This window comes from Lontra canadensis, unplaced genomic scaffold, assembly GCF_010015895.1.
Source record: "Lontra canadensis isolate GAN:19392208 unplaced genomic scaffold, GSC_riverotter_1.0 scaffold53, whole genome shotgun sequence".
NCBI lineage: Eukaryota > Metazoa > Chordata > Mammalia > Carnivora > Mustelidae > Lontra > Lontra canadensis.
The window spans coordinates 9,256,737-9,274,368 of record NW_022631047.1 but is presented as its reverse complement, the minus strand read 5'-3'; the positions used below and the strand labels follow the sequence as shown (position 1 = coordinate 9,274,368).

Genomic DNA, 17,632 nt, shown 5'->3' with positions numbered 1-17,632 from the left:
TGATTCCTTTCACTTGTGCTTAAGTTCACCAGCTATGGATTCTGAACGGCTAGCATAAACCTAAGGGCATTAAGGTGAGGTCAAAAAATATTTTCTCCTTCCCTCAGATACACATAAATTTCTTTGTCTTTGGCAACATTAAGTATGGGTTTGGAAATATAATTGTAATTTTTTCCTGGGATGTTTGCTTTGGGGTCTGGGGTTGGCTGTTTTTAGACATTTTGCGGTCGTGGAGCTGGTGGTGTGATATTCTTGCGCCTTATGAACTCTTTGGACTTTTAAAAACTGGACTCGGGAAAGATTGGCTTGGGAGCTAGCACAGTCTCCGAAATCTTGCAGGACCTAACTCACGCAGATTTCACACCCTCGCCGTTGAAATCGCCAGAGGTTAACGCTGTGACCGCCAAGCAGCGGGGATAGGTACGGTGACCTAAGCACAGCTGGGGCTCGATGTCAGGCTCACTGTCCTTGGTTAGAAAGCAGGAGGCTGTACCTGCGCCCAGGCACACCCTCTGGGCCCACCAGGAACTTCTCGAAGTTCCAGGCGCCGTCGTTGGGGCACACGGGAGATCAGGTGATGAACTTGGGGTCGGTCCTGAGCGCAGTGGTGTGATCACTGGGGGCGGGCAGAGTCCCCGCAGGAAGGCGGAGACACGGTGAGCGCGGTGAGCCGTTCCCCTCTACGTCTCGAAAAGGTGGGCTCGAACCTGCTGCCGGGTGGGACGCACTCAAGGGGATTCAGGGGATTCAGGATCTCTTCGTTCCTGGCGTCTCCTCCTGATGCATGAACTGGTTGCCCCGGAAGCCAGGAAGCTGAGCACCACCAGTCCCCCGAGCCGGAGGCCCCGCGGCAGCTCGTGTATCTGGGCGGAGTCCCGGACTGTTGTGCCTCAGAGAGAGGCCACATTCTCAGCACCTTGTCCCGCGGGGAGGCCAGGCTGCCGGGCTCCCTGCTGGCCAGCGGGCGCGCAGAGAAGGCCTGCAACAAGCTAGGGGCCACAGCCCAGAGCTGAGCTGCGCACTGGGGTGGGGGTGTGTGTGTGGCTGTAGGACCGGAGTGCCTATTGTTGGCATTTTTTTTTCTTTTTAAGACTGTATTTGTTTATTTGACAGAGAGATTACAAGTAAGCAGAGAGGCAGGCAGAGAAAGAGGAGGAAGCAGGCTCCCCACTGAGCAGAGAGCCTCATGCGGGGCTCGATCCTAGGACTTTGAGATCATGACCTGAGCCAAAGGCAGAGGCTTAACCCACTGAGCCACCCAGGCACCCCATTGTTGGCATTTCTTAATACTGTCATTTAATCTCATTACTGAGCTCTGAGGGCTATCTTGGTTAACAAGAATGTAATGCAGATGGGAATGGAAGAGGTGAATTTTCGATCTTGGGTGCAGAGTGTATTGCCTTAATGCCTTGCTCAGAATCATTCTGGGGCCTGCGTGCTGGAGGAACAGCAAATTGACCCTGGGTGAATGGAGCCCTAATTAGATTCCTGTTCTTTTTTCTCCCGGGTAGACTGCCACATCCTTAGTTGATGATATGCTTAATTGTCAAATCTACCAGGTTAAAGAGGAAATGCCGTGGAAGTGTTGGGGTGAGGGGAAATGTTTGTACCACCTCTGATAGAGCTTTCCTGATGGACAGAGCTCCACCATAGGACTGTTGTGGCCGCTCCAGTCCATCTCTCACTTAGCCCCTGGGAGGAAGAGTGACATATTTAACTGGTAAAGATGGGAAGAATAAATGGGGGGACGGCCCTTACCTTGGCCCTTCTTCCTCTTGGGAGTTAGCTGCCCACAGGGAACATATGTTCTCTGCTTGAGAAAGCCTTCCCTGGGCTAGTACTGTCTGTGTCTAGAAGGGTAATTCTAATTCTGGGGTTTAATTAGCCACCATTTGTCTTTTATGCTAGGCTGCTTACTCTATCTTGGCTTTTATTGCCATTAAAGATAATATTTTGAGCTCCATTTGCTGCTTTTGTTTGATTTCTCACTTTCTGTAAAACTTGGAACAGAAAGAAGGCTGGTAACTGACATTGTGAATACGATATTTATGATTCTGAGTAACACTAGTGATTATTTTCTAAAATAGCCTTAGGACTGGGTGTTACACGTAAACAATTGAATCTTGGAACACTACATAAAAAACTAATGACGTACTATATGGTGACTAACACAACATAATAAAAAATATTAATAAAAAAAATAAAATTTCCTTAGGGCACCTGGGTGGCTCAGTGGGTTAAGCATTCTATTCTTGATCTCAGCTCAGATCTTGATCCCAGGGTTGTGAGCTCAAGCCTTACACTGGGGTCCACGCTGGGTGTGGAGCCTACTTAAAAAGAAAGAAAGAAAGAAAGAAAATCTGGGATGGCTGAGTGGTTCAGTTGGTTAAGTATCCAACTCTTGATTTTGGCTCAGGTCATTGATCACCTCAGGGTTGTGAGATCGAGCCTGAGTGCTGAGTCTTCTTGTCCCCCTCTCTCTACTCCTTCCCCTGCTCTCTCTCTTTCTCTAAAATAAATAAATAAAAAAAATAAAATCTTAAAAAAAAAAAAGTCCTTTTCATGTTTATACACATTTAATACTAACATGTAAATACTAACATGTAAATGTAAATTACAAAAACATGTAACTTTTGTTTGTATATTCGCATTATCACATCAGCTGGGGTTCATATGACCCTGAGGGTGACAATGAGCAGCACCATTTTTATGACTCCCAATGATACTGAGCAGATTATGTAATGGTTTCAAGGCTGTCACTGTGAGAGGTCTTGGCTTGTGCTCTTGCTGAATGGGAGAAGGTGGCCAGGCCCAGAGATGCCATCTCATGTGTGATTTGTTGTCTTCTTGAGATTTATTTATTTATTTAAAAGATTATTTGTTTATTTATTTGACAGAGAGAGAGAGGCAGAGAGAGAGAGAGGGAACACAAGCAGGGGGAGTGGGAGAAGGAGAAGCAGCCTTCCCACGGAGCGGGTTGCCTGATGTGGGACTCAATCCCAGGACACTGGGATCATGACCTGAGCCAAAGGCAGATACTTAACCGACTGAGCCACCCAGGTGCCCCTCTTCTTGAGATTTAGAGAGAAAAATAAAATATTGTCGTTGGACGGCAAAATTGAAGAGGTGAAGTCATAACACATGTGAGGGTAGGAGGGAGTCACTGACTTTTAGGGTGAGTGTTGAATTCAGAAGGCAAAGGAGAAGCAAGCTTGGACAATTTGGTAAGATGTTCTCCACCCCCTGCCCCCTGCTGTGTACTGAGGCATGCTGGGAAGCTCTTGAGGAGACCGCTGTTGCTGCTGCTCTGGTGGTACTTGGAGATGACGTTGTTGTTGTGTAAGGGCCTATTCAGCCAGAGTGGCCCCACCCCAGTTGAACTGCCATTTGGTTGTAAAACTTAAATTGACTCTGCACCCCCAACCCCCCCGCCCTCAGGGGAACTTACTGAAAAACAAGTCCCAGAAACCAGTCCCAGGTAACAAAGCCCAAATACAAGGGTGGGTCAGGCCAGGTGCAGGTATTCCATCAGTGGGGGCGCATACTGTCTCCTAGCTACCAAGGAGTATGGGCCCCACCCTTTGGGCACCTTTTGGGCGCCAGTTCTAACCAAGATGATAGGCTGGTTTAGATTCTACTAGGGTAAATTGTAATTCAATTGGTCACTTAGCATGACTGTGCAGCTTTTTCTGTGTGTTACAATTTCATTGGCCACCTGTGTGTGGCCAGGCCCAACCACATGGCCTTTGCTCTATAAAAGTTAGTCTGTGAAACAGAGAAGGGATGTCCTCTCTGTAAGGGGCGGCCCTGACCGGTCTGCTTGATGGTCGGTTTGATTCTTTTTTTTTTTTTTTTTAAGATTTTATTTATCCATTTGACAGATAGAGATCACAAGTAGGCAGAGAGGCAGGCAGAGAGAGAGAGAGGAGGAAGCAGGCTTCCTGCAGAGCAGAGATCCTGATGTGGGGCTTGATCCCAGGACCCTGAGATCATGACCTGAGCCGAAGGCAGAGGCTTTAACCCACTGAGCCACCCAGGCGCCCTGGTCGGTTTGATTTTTGATGCTTGGCACAAAATAAAGCTTTGCTTGACCTTTGCTTTGTATCAGTCTTGCTCCTTTAATCACGGACCCATTATTGGGGGACCCAAAAGTTGTTTATTGATGAAGAGCTTACTTAGCACTAGATACGTGCTGATATATGTCTATATGCTAGATATCAGGTTTCTCATCTAGTCATGGCTACCGTAGGTCCTGATGTTACAGAATTGCAGGGTTCTTGTCTCATGGAGTCAAAGAATGAATCTCACGGACATGAAAGGGGCAAGTGAAGTGATGGTTTGTTAAGTGAAGGTGAGAGCAGAAAGGAAAGAGAAAAGCTCCCTAGAGTGAGAGGGGTCCCGAATGGGTGGCCACTGTGGGCTCTCGCTGGAGTCTTTTATGGAGTGCTGACTGGGAAGATTGTGGCCTTGAAATTCTTGTGCTGTCTTGGTTTGAGCAAGGACTGCTGACAACATCCTTAATGGCTCACTTCTCTGAGGTCTGATCATTTTCTGCGATTACAAGGAAGCTGGCAACCGTCCCCTCCCCCCCCAAAAAACCCACCCTCCCTAACGTCCAGGACCAGGTGGGCTGTTTTGTTCCCTTACATCTGGTTTTGTACACCTCAGCATTTCTCCACATTTGGGATTTCTGTGAGCCTAGTCGGGAGTCAGGGGCCTCCTGTGTCTCCCTGCCTAGACCTTAACCCTTTCCTTACTCACTGACAATGATAGCTGTGTCTGAGGGAAGTGATACATACATATATATTTTAAAGATTTTATTTATTTACTTGTCAGAGAATGAAAAAAAGCACAAGTAGGGGGAGCAGCAGGTCAGAGGACAAGCAGGCTCCCTGCTGAGGAGGGACCCCCAATGCAGGACTCGATCCCAGGACCCTGGGATCATGACCTGAACAGAGGGCAGACACTCAACCGACTGAGCCACCCAGGTGTCCCTGAGAAAGATAGTATTATCCCCATTTTACACATGATAAAGCTGGAGCTTGGAGGGATTAAGTAACTTTTCCAAGGTCACACTCCCCAAAGCAGTGGTAAATGGTCAGAACTCATTGACTCATTCCATCAGTCATTTCTCAGGTACTCACTGAGTGTGTTGTATCAGCCATTGTTCATAGTTGCAGGCAATGGAGACCCACTCTGATAGATTTGAGCAGAAGAGGAATTTATTCAAGGGATCCTGGATTGATTGTTCACAGAAATGCTGGGAGCACTGGAGCACCAAGCGTGGAAGCTTCACAGCAGGAGCAATGGTCAGAATATGGCTGCCTTGGGGTGCCTGGGTGGCTCAGTTGGTTAAACTTCCGGCTTTGGCTCAGGTCATGATCCCAGGGTCCTGGGATGTGGTGAAGACAGATGAATCAGACCCTTCGGAGACCTTACAGACTCAAAATTCTCTTCCTTCTAATGTGCACATTTATTTGGCACCATAGTTTGCAAAACTCTTTCACTCTTGTTATTTTCCTGACAGCCATGTAAGGCAGGCAGAACGGATGTTATCTCTATTTTATACTCGAAGAAGCTAAAAAGTTAGGTAAGGAGCCAGTCCTCTGATTCTAGGCCCAGTGCTGGTGAGTCAACCAGCAAATAATTCCAAGACATCTGGTTTCACCACTCTTTTTTTTAAAGATTCTATTCATTTATTTGAGAGAGAGAGAGAGAGATCGGGGGAAGGCTCAGAGGGAGCCCAACTCAGGGGCTGGATCTAGGACCCCAGGATCATGACCTGAGCAAAGGCTGACCCCTAACCCACTGAACCACCCAGGCACCCTTCCCTCCCGACATTTTAATGCTCCCCAAATCGGGAGGCATCTTATAATCAATGGTATATCATAGTTTAATTGGCAGCTCCTTATTCCTAGTGGTATGTAAACTAAGAGATCCTCTTCCATTGATAAGGTGTAGAGTCCTTGGAATGGGGTCATTAGATAGGAGTAGGAAGTAAAGCAATAAGGGCCCTAAGGTGATCCAAGAGATCAGGTAAGACTGTGGGGGAATTGTGCAGCCCCCATCCCTTGGTCCCCTTTACAAGTCTGAATTCCAAAAGGCTTCCCCCCACCCCAAGTGTGGCACCAAAACTCATTTGTCAGCAAAACCTGATCCAAACTGATATGAAGTAATTTATAAGGGATACATAAATATAATATATAATTATAACCAAATTATAATTTTAATTATTCTACTTACCATGAAGATCAATATGTGTAGCTGCAGACATACTTTTAATTTTAATTTTATTTATTTATTTGACAGATGGCGAGAGAGGAACACAAGCAGGGGGAGTGGGAGAGGGAAAAACGGGCTCCCCGCTGAGCAGGGAGCCAGATGTGGGGCTCGATCCTAGGACCCTGGGACCATGACCTGAGCTGAAGTCAGAGGCTTAATGACTGAGCCACCCAGGCGCCCTAGCTATAGAAATATTAATGTTTGATAATGGAGCATTATTCCAGCCCCTTGAGGGGAGGGAGGGGGGGAGGTGTTACCAAATATTGGGGCCACGTACTGCACTGTCTTTTTAAAATCTGTAAAATTCTGGATTTTGAAACCCATTTGGACCTAAGGGTTATGGGTAAGGGATTCTGGATTGTATCTGAACAAGGGCTTGACTGGTAGATAGAATTCAGATATTTGGAGATGTGGGTCTAGGTCTCAGTCATTATCCAACTGTTAAGTGTGCTTTAGGAGCAGAGATGACCCGCATTTTTTATAAGTACTCTCCCTTAAGTCATGATTCATACACTGTTGGAAGGTTGGACTTTCTGGGTTTGGTTCTCCCCCCCACAGTACTAATCCCCTCCTTTTCCCACAAATCACCTGACTTCCCTGAAAACTCTAACACACCCTTTGGCTAGAAAAGAACATTGAGTAATTGGTGGAATTCCCCACTCTTTTCCGTCCAGAGCCCTGGATGGAGGGACCACGGGTACGACCGAAGTATGCAGTTCTTGTTTCAAAAGCAGAGGGAGCTCCAAGATCAAGGCTGAGTGACCATTTCCCTTATCATGGTCTCCCAGCCCCCTCTTTGTTTAGATCAGGGAATTTCAGACATGCACACTGGGATAGAGAATCATAGCAACAGAACCAGGACTGAGAGGCTGGCGGTGGTTCCTGCAGAGGGAGCGTCCAGGCCCGGTGCTGCTCTCCCTGGGAGCTGGCAGGATTGCCCAGCATGCCCACTGGCATGAGAGAAGGGACCTACCCACTTGTTCCCGCCTGTTTCTGAAGGTAAAAACCTTAAAAATTGAAGAGCAGGACTTTGACGGAAGGAAAAAGAAAGGCAGAGAACTTCACACGGGAAGGTTTTGGGCAAAGATGGAGGGCTGGAAGGAACAAAATAAAAGGGCAGAATATAGGCAACCTCTTTCTCTTAGGTTGCCCCTCCCTTCCGTTGCTGTTACCCCATTACTTACCATGGTTTTCAGGCTTAGAAACATTTTTGGCAAGACTCTTTGAGGAACTGTGGAAAGATATCTCATCTTTTTTAGTAAAGGAAAATACCCCAAACCCTGGAAAATTAATGTAGGAAGTTGAGGGGATACCTTTCCTTTCCTTTTGTGTTTCTTGTCATTCAGCTGCCCTTTGTCTCTTCCCCACCCAACCCTGTCTCAGACCACTTCTCCCAAGGTCACTGCCTTCCCCTAGTAAAAGCAGCTCATCCCTCCATCTGTGGTCATTGGGAGCGCCCACAGAAATGCACCATCATAAATGTAGTAAAGAGAGCTGGTGCGAAGTGATGAAGGGGATCTATGCCAAAAGAGGAGGGAGAAATGTGCTAGATGGATAGTCATGATGGGGAAAGACTCCTGAAAACCTGAGTGGAAATGGCGATACTGTTTTGTGAGGGCGGGAGAGAGACTGGTAGAGAGGGGACAGGGGTCCCCGGTGGGGCTGAGGGAGGATGAGGAGAAAATTGGGAGAATGCGCTCATTTTTTTTGGAGAAAAACTGGGAGAAGATCCAGAGAAGCAATGGGAGAAGGAGAAGATTGAGTTTTAGTCTAGAAAATGAATTGAGGTAGAACCAGGGACGGTGTGAGAGGACAGGCATCATGTGGTGATCTGTGTGTGGCTTTGTTTAACTTGTGTGTTACTGTTATAAGGTGACACTGAACCCCAGGTGACCCCCACCACCAAAGCAAGTGCCTGTGTTTGTTTGACAAATACGGCTAGCCCTACTGCCCCTGTGCTCCAAAGTCCATTGGCGCAGAGAGCCAGGACCTAGAGGCGTGCTGTTCACCAGGGATGAACAAATTTCCAGAGATGTGGTAAGTGATCACGAGTCTACAGAGATGTCTGTGGTCTCTACTCCCTTTATCTTCTCGAGCATACGGCTCATATCTGAAGCCCAGGTTTTGGTTTGACCTAGGTCTTTTTGCTTTACCCCAGCCTAAGATTCTCCCATGTGCTGCTGCCATCCTCCCTTCTACCTAGTTTCCTCCCTCCCCCCACCCCTTCTACCCATGACAAATGCTAGGGCACTGCACTAGTCTGCCAGTAGTACCTGGGTCACCCCTCCCTCCACATGTGTTTTGTTTTTTTTTTTTCCAGGTCCTTTTTCATATTTTCCCTTTTAGCATCAGTTTATGCTGAGCCTACTATGTATGGGGAGATCCTGTCCCCTAACTATCCTCAGGCGTACCCCAATGAGATAGAGAAATCTTGGGATATAGAAGTTCCCGAAGGGTATGGGATCCATCTCTACTTCACCCATCTGGACATAGAGCTGTCAGAGAACTGCGCATATGACTCAGTGCAGGTATATTATGATAAGCACATAAAGGACAGGGCTGGGATGGTGGAGGTGAAATGTTCCATTCTTTCTGTCCCCTTCTCTGACCTCCATGCCGAAATATTACCCTTTCTTAGCTTCCTTTGGACTCTTCTCTTAGATAATGTCAGGAGACTTTGAAGAAGGGAAACTCTGTGGGCAGAGGACCAGCAAGAATCCCAGCTCCCCAATAGTGGAAGAGTTCCAAGTCCCCTACAACAAACTCCAGGTGGTCTTTAAGTCAGACTTCTCCAATGAAGAGCGTTTCACTGGGTTTGCTGCCTACTATGTTGCTGTAGGTAAGGCTCAGCCTTCTCTATGTGCCTTAGTGATCCAGCCAAAAGATTAGAAGGAGAATGAACACTGAGTGATTGATTCCATGAATAAGGATTCTGTTCATGAGTGTAACTTTTAGAAAGTGTTGGCTGGACTTGGGTCTGTCTATGAATTGCCTTTGTGAAATTCCAACACAAGATTATATCTCAGTGGTGATGATGATAATGTAAAAATAGGTAAATAAATAGTAATTTGTGGAGAACCACTATACATTGGGCACTGTATTAGGAATTTTACCTGTATTCACTTAATCTTCACCTCAGCCCTTCAAAGTAAGTGTAATGATCTCCACTTAAAGATAAGGAAAGTGAGGACCAGGGAGGTTAAGTAACTTGCCAAGAATCACACGGGGAATGCACCATATTCAAACCCACCCGATGGCAAACAAACCTTCAAATTTGGTGTGCTTCTACCCCTAACTCCAGGTTAAAATGAAGTTAGAGGGGCGCCTGGGTGGCTCAGTGGGTTGAGCCTCTGCCTTCGGCTTGGGTCATGATCTCAGGGCCCTGGGATGGAGTCCCACATCGGGCTCTCTGCTCGGAAGGGAGCCTGCTTCCTCCTCTCTCTTTCTCTGCCTACTTGTGATCTCTGTCTGTCAAATGAATAAACAAAATCTTTAAAAAAAAGTAAAGAGAAGTTAGATCATCTCATAAGGCCTAACTATTGTTTAGATTTGGCAGAAATGCCCAAATCCTCTAGAGTGGTGAGTGTACTGATTGCTCTTCCCCTCAGAAGGCATCTCATCATGTTCAGCCTTTGGAGTGTTGTTTCTGGAGCTGAAATGCTCCATTTGTGAGAAAGGCCAAGGGCCTCTCCCATTGAGAATTCCCTTATAGCCATGTGATGGTGGGGCACAGCTCCACAATTGTATTTCAGAAGCATAACGTAGAATATAATACCATCCTGAGATGTGATTCATCCATTCACGTTAGCAACAGGCCTTTCCTACTTCTTCTTACCCTTGTAGTTTTGGGTTGAAACTCATTCTTCCTTCTAGGTCTTTGTTCCTGACCTCAATCTTTCTCTACTTTTTTTAGATATAAATGAGTGCACAGACTTTGCAGATGCCCCGTGTAGCCACTTCTGCAACAACTTCATTGGTGGTTACTTCTGCTCCTGCCCCCCAGAATACTTCCTCCACGATGATATGAAGAATTGCGGAGGTGACCTTGGCATCAAGTGGAGTGCATGTCCCTGGGATCTGGAGTGGCTTGAGGCTTCTGTTACAGCTTTGTTGACCCTTCCAATTTTGACTAGCCTCAGCCTTGCTTTGGCATCTATCTTTAGTTACCCATAAGCTGGGGAGGAGCCACAAGAGTGGAGGAAGACAAGCCCACAGGGCCAAGTTAAATGATTGGAGAGGAGAGATAGATGACTGTGGAGAGTCTGCCTGGGACTGTTCTTAAGCCTGAGGGGCTCTTTCACGAGCAATGTGATGGAAGCCCCATAGGCATTGGGTATCTCTATTGATTCATATTGGATATGTAATTGTGGCGTGTGGGCTCCAGTCTGGGATGGTCAGTTCATGAGAAGAGTCATAGAATGGGGCAGGATCTCCTTTGCTTGACTCTGTATTTGATTTGTCTTTTTTTCTTTTTCTCTCTCAGTCAATTGCAGTGGGGATGTGTTCACTACACTCATTGGGGAGATTGCAAGTCCCAATTATCCCAATCCATACCCAGAGAACACAAGGTGTGAATATCAGATCCTGTTGGAGGAGGGATACCAAGTGGTGGTGACTATGCGGAGGGAAGATTTTGATGTGGAAGCAGCTGATTCGGAGGGCCACTGCCCTGACAGTTTACTTGTGAGTGATGAGTGATTAGTTTTCCTCCCATCTCATGCAGAGATTTCTCCTCAAAGACAAATTCTCTTTCTTTCTGTCCCCTTTTTTCTTCCCCTCCTTCTTATTTGATGCTTCTTTTATTACCTCCTTTACTTTTATCCCCTCCATCATATCTCTTTCTTTTAGTCCCTTCTCTCTTCTGATTTTATCATTTTGTTTCTTTTTAGTTTGTTGCAAGAGACAAGCAATTTGGTCCCTACTGTGGTAATGGATTCCCTGAGCCACTAAATATTGAAACCAAGAGTAACACTCTTAATGTCATCTTCCGAACTGACCAAACAGGGCAAAAAAAGGGCTGGAAACTTCGCTACCGCGGAGATCGTGAGTAACCTAGAATTTGCTCTTTGGTGCTATCAAAGTCCTCGGATGATGTAAAAATCCAAACAGGTAGATTGTTATATGACTAGGTATCCTGAGAGACTTAACTTCTTCAGCAAGATCTAAACCTGTCAGTAGTTGTAAAAATGCCCAAAACTCTAGGAATCCTTCAACTGGCTTGCAGGTGCGGACAACTTGGGGTGGCTAATTAGAGTGTACTAACATGGCCGGGAGGATGGAAATGGCTCAGTGACTCTTCCTGGAGGATGTCATGCCATATTATTTTAGACATCTCCTTTGGAATCTTAGGCACCAGGATTAAGGATTATTGAATGATTTCAGAAAGTATGAGGATGATATAAATAGAATTGAGATTCTCCAACTCTTTAGTAATTTTTTTTCCCCCTGTCCTTTCCAAGCAATCCCTTGTCCCAAAAAAGTTACTGCCAATTCTGTCTGGGAGCCTGAGAAACCCAAATATGTGTTCAAAGATGTGGTAAAGATAACCTGTCTGGAAGGATTTGAAGTTGTACAGGTAAAGTACCATTAGGGTCTTCTCCCTAATCCCTACATCAGGATGAGCATACTGGAATTGTCTAATGGTTTACTGAATGTCCTTGTTTGAGCAATTTAATACCTTTTCTGTAAACAGAACCCCTCAGGATCTTTAGTCCTTCCTTGTGAGTCATGGCCAGATTGACACTCTCCTTCTGCCTTAGTCTTCCTAGGGAAGGGGCTCTGATATGTGGGGCAGAGTTGTCTTTTAGCCTCAACTCCTGGGTGCTTTGGGTCATTCTGCTAAGATGTCCCCAAACTTCTTGTGGTCAGGACTCCTCACTGATCCAAGGCCAGAGATCAATTTCATTTTTGATTTTGATTTCCCATGTCTCTCCTTATAAATTAATGGTGATGTGTATTATTCTCCAGGGAAGTGTTGGCTCGACATCTTTCTATTCTACTTGTCAAAGTAACGGAAAGTGGAGTAATTCCAAACTGAAATGTCAACGTATGTATTTTTTTTTTTAATGGGACTCTTTTTCCACCCCCTTTGGTGGGAATTAAAAGATCAATTCATTAAGATTCAAATTCATGTTTTCCTCTTAGGCTTCTGAGAGAGTGGGTTGGATTTTTTTTTTAAGATTTTATTTATTTATTTGATAGAGAGAGAGAGAGATCATAAGCAGGGGAATCAGGAGAGGGAGAAGCAGACCCCCCATCGAGCAGGGAGCCCAGTGCAGGGCTAGATCCCAGGACACTGGGATCATGAACTGAGCCGAAGGCAGGCGCTTAACCGACTGAGCCACCCAGGCAGCCCATGGACTTTTTTTTTTTTTAAGGGAAGCCATCCATGAAGTGCCAGCCCAGATCTGGTCCCAGACTGGCTAGACAAGCAGGTTTCTTTCAAAGAAAGAGGCTGGGGGATTGGTAGAGTTAGTAGCACCATAGAAGTCCATTCCTGGCCTCTTCAGAGGCCTCCACCAACCACCAGGAAGCAGGTTCCTCCTTGTCGCTTTCAAGGGGCTATCTGAACTGGCAGGACTCAGTGGTCTGGGGAGATTCCTTGAAGGTGGGCTCGCAGATGTGGGGTGTGGGAAGGAGTGAGGGACGCAGCTGGGAGGATGGAGCTGGCTCAGTGACTCTTCCAAGAAGGAAGTGGCTCTCCTGACCATCACTTGCCTGCCTTCTTCTTCTAGCTGTGGACTGTGGCTCTCCTGAACCCATTCGGAACGGTAAAGTTGAAGATCCAGAACATACTTTATTTGGCTCTGTCATTCATTACACTTGTGAGGAGCCATATTACTACCTAGAAGATGAAGAAGGCGGTAGGTTTCTTTGATTAGAGAAAAGGGGAGAAAGAATAAGAGTGCTGGAGAGGAAACAGAACAATCTTTCTGGGTTGGAAGAGAATTTGGAGGGAAATGGAGGCCACGGGATGGACTTTGTTTATCCTCTTGGCTTCGTCTAAAGATACAGTTTGCCTATGGGGATGGATATAGGATCCTCCGTAGGGAATCCACAGAGGTCACTGAGCTCAGCTTCCCAACTGTGGTGGGAATTCCCCCTCCAATAGCCATTTTCATGTGGTTACCCAGCTTTTCACCAATTATTTAATGTGGAACTTACAGGAACAATGCTTCCAGTGTTAAGTTACCATACTGTGGGACTGGCCTTCTTGAGGGAAAGGCCTTGGTAGGATTAGATGAAGGTCTGGATAAGACAAGATATGTACCACCTCATTGCTTGTAATTTATTATTATTTTTTAAAGATTTACTTATTTATTTTAGACAGAGAGAAAGAGCATGAGTGGGAGGGGCAGAGGGAGAGAGAACATCAAGCTGAGCATAGAGCCTGTCGTGGGGCTTGATCTCACGACCCTGAGATCATGACCTGAGCTGAAAACCAAAGAGTCAGACACTTAAACAATTGCACCACCCAGGTGCCTCCCTTTTGATTTAATTCATTTTCCCACTTGAAGTATTTTTCTAAGTTTTCTCTGATTTTTCCTCTTCTGATTTGGAGACTGTTCCTTCCCCTCCCTTGGCAGGATGAAGGCCAGAGGGATGGGGCAGAGGGTGTTCTTTAAGATTCTCTTCTAGCTGATTTGATTGGGTCCCCTCCTCAAATCCCAGAGGAACTGGGGCTCTGCATGGAAGGGGGAATGGAAAAGAGGAGATGTGGTGGTGACTGTGTGTCCCGTGTCTCTCACGCTTTTCCAGGAGAGTATCACTGCGCTGGCAACGGGAGCTGGGTCAACAAATTGCTGGGCGCGGAGCTGCCGAAATGTGTTCCAGGTAATCAGGGCCCTGTCTCAGGGAGGGAGTGTGGGCACAGGGCCACTCTCTGAAAGTCACTGCAATCTTCTTGGGAAGGGACTTAACAGTCTGGACCTAACAGAGTCTATCTAGCTCAGTGAGGTGGAGGCAGCACTGGACGGTGGGCCTGCCAGGAGCTGGGGAATTCCTCCATCGCAATGAGTCAGGCCAACTGACGGGAAATAGGAAATCAGCCAGTGACAGTTGGTATGAGATTCAGCGCCGGTTAGGTTTGTTAATCCCTAAGAACAGGACCTAAAAATTGAGAGTGAGGAATCCACACGCAGAAATGAGACCAGCTGACTCACCCAGTTATTATTTTTAAAAAATATTTTATTTATTTATTTGACAGAGAGGGAGAGAGATCATAAGTAGGCAGAGAGGCAGGCGGGGGGGGGCAGGCTCCCCAAGAGCCTGATGCGGGGCTCTATCCCAGGACCCCGGGATCATGACCTGAGCTGAAGGCAGAGGCTTAACCCACTGAGCCACCCAGGCACCCGACTTGCCCAGTTATTATGTGCATGTCTATCTGGCACCCAGATATGGAGCAATGAAAGAAACAAGGAATTGCAGACAGATCAGAATTGGATAGAAGGCTTTCAGGCAAAGCCGGAATAATAATAATGATCCTGGTAGTAACCACAGTGTTCTTGAGACCCAGGGTTTGAGCTAGTTAGTTGCATTTATTATCTCATTCCAGTCCTTGCAACAACACTTTGAGAAATAAGTAGCCCCATTTCACAGAGGAGTGAACTGAGTACAAGGTCACAGGGTTAGCAGGAGGCAGGAATGGGCTTTGAACCCAGGTCTGTCTGGGTCCAAAGCCTTTTATGCTGACTTCAGAGTCTATCCAGGCTGACTACAGAGAGATTTTAGGTAAGCTGACTTCCTCTGGAATAAAATTCAATTTTAGTGGTATTTGGTGATGGCAAGGTGATCAAACCTGGAATCAGTGGGGGCATGAGATGAAAGAGGAGAGAAGAGAACCCTCTCTTTGTCCTCCTTCCTTTGGATCGCTGGGAGGCACTCAGCTGCAGTTAGGACTTCAGCAAAGAAGGCGATAAACTCTCCATCCGGGCATCAGAAGACGGTGGCATGCTTGCCTCCTCCACCATCTGTGCAAGCAAAGAGTTTCCCAGCACTGTTTCCGGCTGGGCCCCTGTCCCCATGGGCCGAAGCTAGGACGAAGTGTGCCTCTAGAGGGGCCGTTCATAGCAATTGAGGTCCTAGCTCGTTTGGACTCAGGAAGTCATACGCTGCTTCAGTTAAACACGTCTCTCCCACAGGCCTGCCTGGGGCTTTGGAAAAGTGAGTTGTTTGGTGATTACATTCGGGATGAATCCGGTACTGAGATAGCTGATCAAATGCAAGGTTGGCTGTGTGGCGATAGAGAATTCGGAAGCCTGGCAGGTTTTTGAGTGTTTGGAGGATTTGCAGGAGGCCAACAATTTATTTCTTGCTCTCTCTCCGCCTTGTTCTTCTTCCTTCCTAGTCTGTGGTGTTCCCAGTAAGCCTTTTGAAGGAAAACAGAGGATATTTGGAGGAATCTTAGCAGACATTCAAAACTTCCCCTGGCAAGTCTTCTTTGAGAACCCATGGGCTGGGGGGGCTCTTATTGATGAGTACTGGGTGCTGACAGCTGCCCACGTCGTGGAGGGGAACCGTGACCTGGTCATGTACGTTGGGTCCACCTCAGTGGTCACCTCAGAACTGAGAAAAGCCCAGATGCTCACAGCCGAGCGTGTGATCATTCATCCAGGTTGGGTATTCCTGGATGCCCCCGAAACGCGGAAGAACTTCGACAATGACATTGCTCTTGTGCAGCTTAGAGAGCCGGTGAAAATGGGACCCACTGTCTCCCCCATCTGCCTGCCAGGCACCTCTTCAGAGTACAACCCCTTGGTGGGAGACCTGGGACTGATCTCAGGGTGGGGCCGAACAAAGGAAAGAGATCACGTGATCCGGCTCCGCGGGGCAATGTTACCTATCGCTCCCTTAGAAAAGTGCCGCGAGGTGAAAGGTAAAAATGTCAAAGTGGATATAAATTCCTATGTGTTCACGAATAACATGATCTGTGCTGGAGGGGAGAAGGGTGTTGATAGCTGTGAAGGGGACAGTGGCGGAGCCTTTGCTGTACGGGTTCCCAATGAAGAGACCCTCAAATTCTATGTAGCTGGTCTGGTGTCCTGGGGCCCCCAGTGTGGAACGTATGGAATCTATACCCGAGTGCAGAACTACATTGACTGGATAACGAAGACAATACAGGAAAATAGTACCCCTAGAATGGACTAATGCAGAGATGTGCTACATGGCCCTCCAAGGGCTATGACCAATCTGTTGGTGTCCGTTCTTTTCAATATTGCCATTATTTCACCGTGAATGAATGAAGACTTGGGAGTATGATTTAAATAGACCTTGATTATTGGGGTATCTAGATGGAAGTAGTGTTTGGTCATTACACTGTGTCGGTCATTTGGTGTGGTTGAATCTGTGGGGTCTTCTCTCCTGAGTACCAACTATGGATAACAACATGAGAAGAGTGCTCCTATCTTACACTGTTCCATAAGGACTCCCCTTTCCTGATGGTTGTCTGGTGTTACAGTTCTGACTCTGAAATTTATGGTTGGGCATACCCTTGATTTTTTGTTTCCCCTTTTTCTGTTTGAAGTTCCATTTACTTTATCATACCCAGTGTCTACTATCTCCTTGTAATAAATCATGGTTATAACCCAGTTCTGGCTGACTTGTCTTATTCCGCATCAAGACCTGAGCCGCAGAGAAGGGTGATGAAAGGCTGTTGTGTCATGGCAGTTCAGGCATCTAGCAGCTCGTACAGCATTGTCATGAAAACAGGGAGTTCAGATTTCCTCCCCTCTTCCAGCTGAGATTTATCGTGGATCAGCATGGATACCACCAACACAAGTGCCATAGTTTGCTTTTGAAGCTCATGAAAAAAACCTGAGCCTCATTCAGAAGTCCACATACAGAATGGGCTGTTTAAGATCTTTAAGCATAACTATGCAGCCATCGAAAAACCCCCGAAATCTTGCCATTTGCAGCGACGTGGATGGAACTAGAGGGTATTATGCTGAGCGAAATAAGTCAACCAGAGAAAGACAATTATCATATGATCTCCCTGATATGAGGAATTTGAGAAACAAGGCAGAGGATCATAGGGAAAGGGAGGGAAAAATGAAACAAGACAAAACCAGAGAGGGAGACAAACCATAAGAGACTCTTAATCTCAGGAAACAAACTGAGGGTTGCTGGGTGGGAGGAGGGTGGGGGGAAATGGGCTGGTGGGTAATGGGTAGTGCGGAGGGTATGTGCTATGGGGAATGCTGTGAATTGTATAAGACTGATGATTCATAGACCTCTCCCCCTGAACCAAATAATACATTATATGTTAACAAAAAAAAATGTATATAAAAAAAGATCTTTAAGTGTAAAATTTTGAGGTATAAGTTGTTTTGAAGTCTCTTGAAAATTAATTTTC

General features: G+C 46.5%; 1 protein-coding gene and 1 pseudogene across 2 annotated transcripts; one reads left to right on the top strand and one right to left on the bottom strand.

The window, feature by feature from the left end:
- Positions 1–347: 347 nt before the first annotated feature.
- On the bottom strand, positions 348–5,165 carry LOC116877573 (annotated as a pseudogene).
- Positions 5,166–7,099: 1,934 nt separating this feature from the next.
- C1S (complement C1s) lies at positions 7,100–16,868 on the top strand. 2 transcript variants are annotated; one of them, XM_032874699.1, is made up of 12 exons: positions 7,100–7,281; positions 8,221–8,319; positions 8,603–8,810; positions 8,944–9,121; positions 10,196–10,321; positions 10,766–10,965; positions 11,172–11,325; positions 11,742–11,857; positions 12,250–12,328; positions 13,017–13,145; positions 14,041–14,115; positions 15,629–16,868. In XM_032874699.1, the coding sequence occupies exons 2-12, from the start codon at positions 8,297–8,299 to the stop codon at positions 16,426–16,428; spliced, it is 2,088 nt and encodes a 695-aa protein (XP_032730590.1). In that variant the 5' UTR covers positions 7,100–7,281; positions 8,221–8,296; the 3' UTR covers positions 16,429–16,868. The 2 variants fall into 2 exon arrangements, with proteins under 2 accessions (XP_032730590.1, XP_032730589.1); XM_032874698.1 differs by having other exon boundaries at positions 8,155–8,319.
- The last annotated feature ends 764 nt before the right edge of the window (positions 16,869–17,632 follow it).